This window comes from Octopus sinensis, linkage group LG4 (genome assembly GCF_006345805.1).
Source record: "Octopus sinensis linkage group LG4, ASM634580v1, whole genome shotgun sequence".
In the NCBI taxonomy this organism is placed as follows: domain Eukaryota; kingdom Metazoa; phylum Mollusca; class Cephalopoda; order Octopoda; family Octopodidae; genus Octopus; species Octopus sinensis.
Window position 1 is genome coordinate 106,641,641 of NC_043000.1, and position 12,500 is coordinate 106,654,140.

The following is a 12,500-nucleotide window of genomic DNA, read 5'->3' on the forward strand; positions in this document are numbered from 1 at the left end:
TATCTCACTTCCGCTGTTTATCAGAAGTGTTTGGAAGGAAGGTGTGTAGCATGTATATATATATACAAAATTAAGAATAAACCCATTTTAATGATTGTATCAAGTGACCAACGTGTAATAAAACCATACCGGTAATAATTTATACTAATATATAATTATATAATATAATTATATTAAAGGGTGCAGATAAACCTCCCCAACACTCCAGATAGCTCTAAAACTATTTGGCACCAAGACGCCAAATGGCTCTAAATACCACATCTACACTCCATTAACAGAGGTTATAAGCGGGCTGATGAATAAGATTTTTTTAAATGGTTAATTGTAGATCGATTTCTGGCTTAAGGTTGTAAAATCCCTTGCTGTCATCAGTACAGTATATATATATGTATGTATATGTGTGTGCGCGTGTATATATATTTATGAATGTATGTATGTGTGTTTGTGTGTGCATATAATAGTTCTATTTCTATTTGAAGTAAGCAAAGAACCAGAATATAAGGCAGAAAACTTAGTGAACTCTTTTGAGAATTCTAAAATGAAGTCTTATAAGAATATATATACATATATATATATATATATATATTATATATATATATATATATAATATATATATATATATAATATATATATATATATATATATATAATCTGGATATACAATATCAAACGATATACACATTGAGTAATATTTTCAATCTGTGTTGCATAGACATACAATCCATTATCACTTTTGCCATCGGGAAACGCAGCGAGCCGGTCATTGTCATATTGGAAACCCCATATCCACGACGCTATTGTTCACAGAATGATAGAAAATAATAATAAAAATAAATAAATAAATAGAATAAATACAGTGTTATTCTTGTTTATCAGAGATTTGTTCTTTTCTTAATCGAAATCTCAATGGTATTATTCCTTGTTATCTTGGATTTCCAGTAAATGGAAATGTCAGCTTCATAAGAATTCATAACTCTGTGTCTATACAGAAGTGTTCTCGATCGTTTAAAGAGGGAGAATGGATCACCAGCTCCATTGTATTTAGATCAGCTGAAATGAAATCGGGGTCTTCCGTGATGACGCATGGAAAGATCTGGTAACTTGTTTTGGATATTATTTTAATCGTTGCAAAATAAAGGAGGAATAAATGGAATATCTGGAAAAATACGAACTGTAGCAAAAGAAGTGACAATGAATATTAACTATGGTTTTCTAATTAACTGCTCAAAACTGACAATAATATGAACACCAGCCATTATACACATGCACAAATTGCGATACACGCTCATTTTAGTTGAACACTCAAATTTTAAACGCCAAGCTTAATTCTGTTATCAATTGCCATATATAGGCCTTTGTTGTCAATAGTCAGAGCTGTTTTAAATAGCCATACATTGGCCTTTATTTTCAACTGCCAGAGCCTCTGTCATCAATAGCCACATATACACTTTTGTTGCCAACCGCCAGATCTTCTGTTATAAATAGCAATATATGGGCTTTTGCTGTTAACAGCCAGAGCCTCTGTTATCACTAGCCATATATGATCCTTTGTTGCCAATAGCCAAAGCCTCTATTATCAATAGCCATGTATGCGTCGTTGTTGTCAACAGCCAATGCCTATGATATCAATAGCCATATATGGGCCTTCATTGTTAACCTTTTCAGATTGCCGCCTATTGACTCCTAGACCACATTCCTAGTGTTCTCCACCACTCACTACAAACATAGATCTAATTCTAATGGAAGTTCAAAACAACTGTTTTTCACAAATAAATCTTAGCAACATGAAAGAGCAAATTTACATCCCGCTTGTTACTACGTTGCTTTCATTTTTTACTGCAATGGATGTACTTTGTGCAGAGATATCAGCTTTTCAAAATCAAGCTGAAAAACACTAAGAAGTAGTTTTAGACCTCATGTTCAATAATTTACAGTTTAATTTTACTTAGAAAGAATTTGCTTGGAAAGAATTTTGGTAGCTGTACTCTACTGAATATGATGTTGGGAGAGCAATAAAGTACATCTTGACTTTGTTCCACAGAGCAGAGTACCAGTCAGAATATGAGTTTTTGAACTTTGGCCTCAGCTCAGTATCATTTTAAAGTGAAACCAATTCTTTATCTGCTATTCTTGTTTCCTCATTACAGATATCTAAGAATCACTCGGACTGGTATTTCTAACAAAAGTAAATATCCAGAAGTCTGTCAGATATGTCTTTGTGAAGCTCATATCTGCACAGAGACATATCTGTGTGAACAATATACTTAAACAACACAAATGTGAACAATACACGTGATTGTTATCTTCTGGTATGCGCTTTTCCATTTCCAAATTAGAAAGGCTCTGAAACTAAAAAAAACTCACGACGGTTTATGTTACATCTGAATAAATTTAACTTGAAGAGAACCGTGGAGAGAGCTAATTTTACCTCGATAAGGTTTAACCCCATTTTCTTGCAGTTGCAAATTAATTTCATTGAGCTTTGTGATTCCTGCTTGATATTTTTTAGTTCATCACAAAAACAAAAGGCAAAAAACACAAACAAAGCAAAAACAGAATTAGAGTCTTGCAAGAATTCAACAACTGTTTTAAAAAGAGGATAGAAACTTTCTGGCGGTTTCCCATTATTCTCCATGAAACTACTGTATGCGACAACAGTACTTCAAAATCTTCACCATTCCTAATGTAGAACTGTTGAATCAGTAAGGAGTCAACTTTAACAAACACGTGTCTTGATTTTATTTACTTCTGTGACGACAGTGCTCAACAATTTGTTAAGTCTACCACCAAAGTTATTTGCAATATGTGCAAACACACTTGGTATAACATTTTTAATATACCGATGAAGCGGCGATGATAACCTGTCATAGATGGTCTTCCAGCTACTGTTCAAAAACGAAATACTGATTACATTTTTGTATCTGTGTCTAGTTGTCTTACAAATAATAGCTCTTGGACCAAGTGTTAATCTGTGACGAAGCAAACATAAGTAAGAAACAAACATTTATTGCTTTGCAAAGGGAAGTTATCCAACTGAGCTAAATTTGATTGTATGTTGTACAATATACTTTAAATGCTATAGCATTCTATATTTTGAAGCACATGTAATACGCATTTTTAGAGAAAAAAATGTACTTCCATCTCTTCATTCAAAATTAAAATCCATCCAGCTGCCAGAAATATAAGGAGAAATTTCGATTTATACTTGATAGCTTTTCCAATTTTTTTTTAGAATTTGGCACGGCTATGAAGTTGGGTGAATGGTCGAGTCGATTAATTAACTACAGTATATAAGAAGGCACTTACTTTTATCGACATTTGAAGGCTAAAATGCAATGTTTCCCGCAACGCAAATTGAACATAAAATTAAATACTGCATTACAGTTTTCTCCCCAAGATATGAAATTTTGGACGAGTAGATAGTCAATACTATGGACTTCTCTTTCTAATTTCTACTTTATTTTATCTACTCGCAAGGCATGAATGCCAGATTTGAACTCAAAATGTAAAGAGCCGAAACGAATGTTGCAAGGCACTTTTCCGACGCTCTAATGGTTCTGCCAGTCCACCACACTGATATTATAAATAATTCTAATTTGGCACAAGTCCAGTATTTTGAGAGGCGGAGCAAATCGGTTACATCGATCTCAGTGCTTCATGGGCATTTATTTTATCGACCCCAAAAGGATGGAATGCTAAGTTGATCTCGGTAGTATCTGAACCCAGAACGTGAAGAGCCGAAATAAATGCCGCTAAGCATTTTTGTCCGACGTGTTAATGATTCTGTCAATTCACTGTCGATGCGTTATTACTAATATTTGTTTCTGCTATAAGCACAAGATCTGAAATTTTGGGAGAGAGGGTAAGCCGATTATATCAACCCCAGTACTCAACTGGTACACATTTTATTGACCTCTAAAGGATGAACTGTAAAGTCGACCTCAATATTTTGTCGGGAGTGCTAACGATTCTGCCAGCTCTCTGGCCTGCGTGGTATCAGTAATAACAATAATAGTAGTATGTATCTCACCATGTTTACATGCACTCTAACACATCATCACACATACACATCATTTTATAGTTAATAAAACACATTAAAAGATTTCTAGTAAAATTATTTTAGCACTTTATTTCTAGCTTGTGTTTTTGTTGGAGTATATATATATATATATATATATATATATTATATATATATATATATATATATACACACGAATGAGTGGACAAGCAAAAGGGCACTCATAAAATTTATTGGGAGCTACGTGTATGAATCATAACAGTTTAATTCAAACCCTGTACTACTTAAAGTTTCAAAGCTCGAATACAGGTGGAGGAAGTCCGAGATGGTTGACAGTTGATGGGCTGTGATATCACAGGTTGGTGTTGGTGCATCAGCGGTGTAGGTGCATGTTATCCACTGGAGATTTTGCCAAGTTCAATATTCTTCTGAATTTCTTCGAGTACCATTCTGGTAGCGCACTGCACGGCACTTACCTGACTTGACCTTTCACAGTGGCGTTTAGTGTTTGTAATGATTTCAGTCACATCAGCTGGACATCTCCATTCGACTGAAAGTTGACATAAAGTTATATATATATATGTATACATATACAAGCACAAATACATATAAATAGATGAAAGTAAGAGATTTCTTTTAAAAAGGAAAACAAAACACAACGAATATAGGGATCAATACATGCGTATTAATTTTTATTATATATTGCTGGTAAGGCGGCGAGTTGGTAGAATCGTTAGCACGCTGGGCAAAAAGTTTTAGCGGCATTTCGTCCGTCTTTACATTATGGGTTCAAATTACGCCGGGGTTTGCTTTGCCTTTCATCCTTTCGGGGTCGATAAATTAAGTACCAGTTGCGATCTAATCAACTGGCCCCCTCCCACCAAAATTTCAGGCCTTGAGCCTTTAATAGAAAGGATTATATATTGCTGATAGCGGCTTACTATAAATAGTTTTACGCAGCGGTGGTACCTTCGTCAATGAGATGAATTCAAGGCGTAGATTATAAATAGGTTACCATTGCCGAGAGAGAAAACACAATAGAAAAATAAATAAAAATGCAAATGAAGAAGTGACAACGAGTTAAATGAAAGTAAAAAAAAAAAAAAAACCTGGAAAAGCCTAGACATAGACGCAACTATCAGCTGTTGACTCAAACTAAAAAGTGATTCTAGCTCCTAAAGAATAGTTTCATATGTTGAGAAATACCTCAAACATATTCATCAGGCACAAACCACATATTATAATGTTATACGTAGTTTGAGCCCCCTGAATATGTTTGAGATATTTCTCAAGATATGAAACTATTAGTAGCACACAAGAAAGGAATATATTATATATTAAATAATATTTAAGGCGGCGAGCTGGCAGAAACGTTAGCACACCGGGCGAAATGCTTAGCCGTATTTCGTCTGTCTATTCGTTCCGAGTTCAAATTCTGCCGAGGTCGACTTTGTCTTTCATCCTTTCGGGGTCGATAAATTAAGTACTGGGGTCGATATAATCGACTTGCCCCTCCCTCAAAATTTCGGACGTTGTGCTTAGAGTAGAAAATAAATTTTAATAATATTTATCTCTCACCAGATGGCGTACTATTTTTGTTGACCTTACCATCACGGACCAGTATATTTTATATATATATATATATATATATATATATATACACACATACGAGAATGTTAATGGATGGAAGCACTCCGTCGGTTACGACGATGAGGGTTCCGGTTGATCCGAATCAACGGAACAGCCTGCTCGTGAAATTAACGTGTAAGTGGCTGAGCACTCCACAGACACGTGCACCCTTAACGTAGTTCTCGGGGATATTCAGCGTGACACAGAGAGTGACAAGGCCGGCCCCTTGAAATACAGGTACAACAGAAACAGGAAGTAAGAGAAAGTTGTGGTGAAAGAGTACAGCAGGGATCACCACCATCTCCTGCCGGAGCCTCGTGGAGCTTTTAGGTGTTTTCGCTCAATAAACACTCACAACGCCCGGTCTGGGAATCGAAACCGCGAACCTATGACCGCGAGTCCGCTGCCCTAACCACTGGGCCATTGCGCCTCCACTCGCGAGAATGTTAATACGTAGTATACTGTTGTGGCACATCATTGGTTACAACAATAAGACTTCTAGTTGATCCGATCAATGGTACAGCCTGCTCGTGAAATTAACGTGTAAATGGCTGAGCACTCTACAGACACGTGTACCCTTAACGTAGTTCTCGGAGAGATTCAACGTGATATAGAGTGTGAGAGTGTGACAAGACTGGCCATTTGAAATACAGGTAGAACAGAAACAAGAAGAAAGAGTGAGAGAAAGTTGTGGTGAAAGAGTACAGCAGGGTTGTCTACCACCCACTGCCGAAGCCCCGTGGAGCTTCAGGTGTTTTCGCTCAATAAATACTCACAACGCCCGGTCTGGGAATCGAAACCGCGATCCTACGGCCGCGAGTCTACTGGGTCATTGCGTCTCCACACGTGGTATACACAGTGTGAATATCTGCACTTGGAAACTTAGTCTCCATAGGTCAGACTTAGACATCACCATTTTTTTTTTGGGGGGGGGGGGGGAACTAGTTGATGCTGTTGCACGCAAATTCCTTCTTTCCACGCCATCCAGGCTGCTCATAGAATAGTCCATAGTGATGTTATGGACGCTGCCGTCAGAATGCAAAGAGCTGGAACAGACACTACATGGTATTCACCTATGTAGACAGCTATGCACTCTAACAAGACTTAAATGCTGTATACGACTGGAAGAATGAGAATAAAATGTCTTTCAATGGCATGAAATCGGACTCACCGTTACGTAAAGGGGTCCTCCCACAACAAGTATGTAGCCGACTAATGATCATACACTGATCAGAACAGCTGTTAATGTTACATCCATGTATCCTACTGTTACATACAGCGATTTGAATTTTAGTTTCTCTAGATAGCCGTAGAATTAGGGTACACTTGTGATGAAAGCCAATTATTCCGAAAAATATCCATAAGAAGGTTCCCGATAAGTTTGCATTATTTTTACCTCCAAAGCTAAATAACTACACTTGTCTACAATATATAATGTTTCAGGCATTCTGTCTGTCTCTATCTTCCTACCCCTCAGTGTGTTTGTGTATGTGTGTATGTGTGTGTGTGTGTGTGGGGGTATGTATGTGTATGCATGTGCGTGTGCTTGTGGTACGTTTAGATAAATGTCGATAGGCAGATGTAGACAGAATAACTTCAAACGATCTTCGTTCCTAGGCGTTCATGTTAACACTTATAAAATTACATGTGTGTCAAAGAATTCTCAAAAAACTAAATAAGACTTACGGAAACTACGTTTTCTACCAAACTTCAAATCACAGTCGTCTGCTTTGAAAGTAATCACCAACGGCGTTCCATCGATTTCGAACTTGGGAAAATAAATGAAAATAAATGTTAAAAATATTTATTGTGCACACACACATACACAGACACACTGACACACACACACACACACACACACACACACACACACATATACAGGCTAGGCTCGAAACGTAAATGACGATACGGTTTTCAAAAATAATATATGGAAAAATAGAATCAAGTTAAGTCATTTTACTCGACTTTACGCCTGCCCGCCACAGATATTGGAATCGTAAAATCACTAGAAAACTGTTAAAAGCACATAAAATCATGCTACTGTACAATAAATAAGAATAAAAGCATATAAAATCATTTTAAAATACTTACAGTAAATGTTAAGATACATACCATAAAGTAATGTAGCTAAGTGAACGAAATCATGAAATCACGAAATCATCAAAATGTATGTTCGTATTTGCAAATTTAAAATGATTTAGTCATTTTTACAATTGCGAAATAATAATAATTACTGAATTTGTTTTTTTAATTTAAAAAAGCCCTTTATTTTACCATGTCTTATTGCAAACCGCATTCATAAATAAAGTGTTAGCGATGTACGGTAAACACCGCCAAATTGTACTTTTTTTTTACTGCACGGTATTAAAAAAATTAAAAAAAAATATTTGTTTGTAAGCTTAAAACAGGTTTTTATTAACCATGTAGTATTGAAAATGCATTCACATTCATAAATAAAGTACAGAACTGGCAATGGTTATTATCGGTTTAGCCTAAGTAAATTCGGCCTAGTCTTGCCTAGAGATAATTTAATTCGACTTAAGTCGAAAAACGACTTAAGTCGTGTCTCTTGGAACCAATTAACAACATAGGGCGAGGTAAGCCTGTTTATACATAAAAACGAACACACACACATACACACACGCACACACACACGCACACACGCACACACACACACACACACACATACACACAAGCAAAGGTACTTGTCTTCAATCATCAAGATAAAATACTTGTTAATTAAATTATATTCACTAGCGTGATAATAATAATGATGATAATAATAATAGCTTTCAGTCATACTGTAACATCTCTTATCCTTCACTCGCCCCAGGACGCTAGGTCTGTCTCGGCAAGTGACTGTAACAAAGATGCAGATTAAAAGTAAATAATAATAATAATAATAATAATAATAATAATAATAATAATAATAGGACTTACAAACACATATAACATACAGAAAATTGCACTACTAGGCACTGCACACATCCTACGCAGAACACTTTCCATACAATAACCATCAGAGCATCACAACATCACCAGCACATACCCAAGGCACACAGAGCTGCGCTCGGTAGTGAAGTGAAAGCACGCTATAAAAATAAAACTACTGAATAATAATAATAATAATAATAATAATTGATATGAAATCACTATGTCACGCACATATGGTTGTGATGCATGTGCCTGGTGTACCCTTATCAGACGGGTAGTCATGATGGGTATACTGGGCTTCGTATATTTTACCCCAGGGTCACTTTGATGGCATGCACTGCTCTCTCACTCAATAATAATAATAATAATAATAATAATAATAATAATAATAATAATAATAATAATAATAATATTAATAATAATAGTGGAAATAATAATAACAACAGACAGCAAATTGACTCCAATTCACCAGACATTGTGATTAAGGACTACAACAGACAAACTTGTCTGTTAGTAGATATGTCTGTCCCACAAGATTAAAATGTCTCAAGAAAAGAATACGAAAATCTTTTTCACTATAAAGATCTGCAAATTGAAATACCGAAAATGCTGAAGCTGAATACTATGATAATACCAGTGATAACTGGTGCGTAGGGAATGATAAAGAAGGGATCTGGACTGTTTTGGTCAAGGAATCTATCTGTTTTTCAGATAGATTCCTTGACCAAAACAGTCCAGAAGTGAGGTAGGGACATCGGTATGGGCGCTAGGAATACCAAATGCTCAGTACTTAATATGAAAAGAGAGAAGATAGCAGCCTGCAGAGGATTGCGGTTACCATCAGGAGAGACCATGGGTGAACCCGACGGTAGTGGGTATAGATATCTAGGGATTTTGGAGCTGGATGACATTCTACACAGAGAAATGAAAGTCAAGGTCAGCGAGGCGTAACAAAAAAGGGTGAAGATGGTGTTGAAATTCAACCTGAATGCCCAAAATTTGATTACCGCAATGAATATCTGGGTAGTTGCGGTGGTTAGATACAGTGCGTCCATCCTCAAATGGACTAAGGAGGAAATATCAACACTGGAGAAAAATACGAGAAAGTTGCTAAACGCTGCATGGGGCACTACACCCTAAAACAAAGTAAACAGACTGTATATGAAAAGAAAGAATGGTAGCTGAGGACCAATTAGTATAGACCATTGTATAAGGAGTGAAAGGATAACGCTTGCCGAGGACTTGATAAAGAGTGATGAAGACCTGCAGCGATATGCTGCGAAAGATATGGGTGTAAATGCAGATGAAATAATGGGCAAGGAAGAGTTTAACCAAAGAGCTGAGGAGAAGAGAAAAGAAGACCTTTTTGAAATGCGGATGCATGGACAGTTTGAAAGGAATACACAAGATGTTAAGGATAATATAGCATAGTGAGCGAGGTGATTTGAAGTGTACCACCGAAAACCAGAGCATTGCTGCACAAGACCAGGCTCTCGTTAGCAATTCAGTGAAATATAACATCTATAAAACTTCTGACACCCAGAAATGCAGACTCTGTGGAAAGAGTGTGGAAAATGTGACCCACTTGGTAAGTGGATGTGAGAGCCTTGCACAAAAAGAATACAAGCGCCGCCACGATAAAGTGTGTGCGTGTATCTTCATTGGCTCTTATGCCGTAAATACCAATATGAAGTAACAGAGAACTGGTATGGGCATCTACCAAGTAAAGTTATGCAGGAGGATGGAGAAGTAAGGACACTCTGAGACTATGATTTTCAGACGGATCGTGTAATCGAACACCGTCGGCCGGATATTGTCATAGTGAATAAGAGAGACAAATACCGCCAGATCATTGTTGTAGCCATACCAAATGGCATGAATATTGTGAGTAAAGAGGTTGAAAAAATCACCAAGTACTCCGAATTGAAAGTAGAAATGGCAAGACTATGGAATGAGAGATACCAGTGGTGATCGGAGCGTTGGGCTCAATCTCATTGAAACTTCAAAACTTCTTAAGCCAACTAGAAATCCCATGCAAGATTGATGTTTTACAAAAAGCTGTCTTATTGGGCACAGCGCACATCTTAAGGAAAATATTATCTATCTGAGGTCCTTGACAGATGACTAAAACTCCGGTGCATTTTTACCTACACTGTGTTACGAAATAATAATAATAACAATAATAATAATAATAATAATAATAATAATAATAATGATGATGATGATGATGATGATAATAATAATTATTATCATTTCAAATTTTCGTCACATTTTTGTGGGGAAGTTGGAGATGCATCGATTACATCAGCTGGTACTTATTTTATTAACCTCGAAAGGATGAAAGGCAAAGTCGACCTCGACGGAATTTGAACTCGGAACATAGCCACCATACCACCACCACCACCACTACCATCATCATCACAACAACAACAACAACAACTCCAAATTCTCAGCTTAGTTTTGTGGTTAGTATTATGGATACATTTAGGTTCAGATTAGATTTTTCGGATTATTGCTATTAAGCACCATAAAACATTTGCATAGATTTATTAGTCAACTCTGTGTTACAATGAATGTAAACAACATAGCTATAGAATATATGGACAGACAGGCAGACAAGCATATAGATAGATAGATAGATAGATAGATAGAGAGAGAGAGAGAGAGAAAAAAGAAAGAGAGAGAGAGAAGGGGAAAGTGTTGTACATGTACGTTTCGATTGTTCTTGGAATCTTCGTTAGCAAATGTGTGCCCTCTTTGTCTATCAAACTGTTTATAAACACACACCAATCAAATCAAGCATGTAAGTTGTTGTTTCTTTTTTTTTTATCCCCAAAAATATTGTATAAACGTGTTGGTCGCAATCATCGTAACACACAGTGTTGGCTGATACACATAAAAATATGTTCAATCGTACACGATAGGGACGAATCGAAACCCTGCAATTTCGAATTATTGCATTAAAAGCCAATCCAGGGAAAGGGATAAACAAGTCATTTTACATACCTGCCCGTGTCTTTCCACGAATATCTCCTTGATGCCATGGAAGAATCTTTTAAATTTATTTCCCAGACCTTTTTCTAAACTTTCTTTTATTTTAGCGGCCGTTTGCTTTAGATCTAAGCCTTCACAGGAACTCAATTGGCAGTGGGCAGTGACCAACACAAGTAAAAAGACAACTGTAGATAAATATATATATATATATATATATGTATGTAAGTAGAATCAATGCGAAAATATGACAAAACTAAATATTTTAATTAAAATACACTTCATCTTGCAGTCTTCTAGAAATTGGGATCGAACCCCCGAACTACAAATCTATCTCTGATCACGTCTGTGCACGTAGAGTAACACACACACACACACACGCGCACACACACACCACACACACACACACACACACACACACAAGCAAATACACATTTATTTGGAAAAACTGGAAAGTCACTCTATTGGTTCTTGGGGTTTCTCGTTCAGACAACGTCAAATTCAATCCATTTTACATTGATTCAAAACTGCAGACGGTAGAGTACTACGAATAAGACCAGCGTCAATTAACAGTTGACTCCGAATGGATATATTAACTTTACGACCTACACCGAATACTATCTCGTTAGTTTCTTTCTATCTATCTATCTATCTATCTATCTATCTATCTATCTATCTATCTATCTATCTATCTATCTATCTATCTGCCTGCCTATGTGTATATATATAATATATATATATAATATATATATATACATACACAGACAGGCAGGCAGGCAGGCAGATATATATATATATATATATATATATATTTATTTATGCGTCCCATTTCAAGCCTAGCCAGGCTCATAGACCCGGTTTCCCGATTTATATGGCGTATGTGTTCCCCCCCAGCTGGACGGGATACCAGTCCATCGCAGCGTTACTCA

General features: G+C 36.4%; 1 protein-coding gene across 1 annotated transcript in view; it reads right to left on the reverse strand.

Moving 5' to 3' along the window:
* Positions 1-4,235: 4,235 nt before the first annotated feature.
* LOC115210761 overlaps positions 4,236-12,500 on the reverse strand; it is a 10,057-nt gene continuing 1,792 nt past the window's right edge. The window contains exons 2-4 of the mRNA XM_029779478.2: positions 11,587-11,759; positions 7,333-7,414; positions 4,236-4,567 (exon numbers count right to left, since the gene is read on the reverse strand). Of these exons, the coding sequence (XP_029635338.1) occupies positions 4,410-4,567; positions 7,333-7,414; positions 11,587-11,759 (413 nt within the window). The 3' untranslated portion in view covers positions 4,236-4,409. The remainder of the gene's footprint in view (positions 4,568-7,332; positions 7,415-11,586; positions 11,760-12,500) is intronic.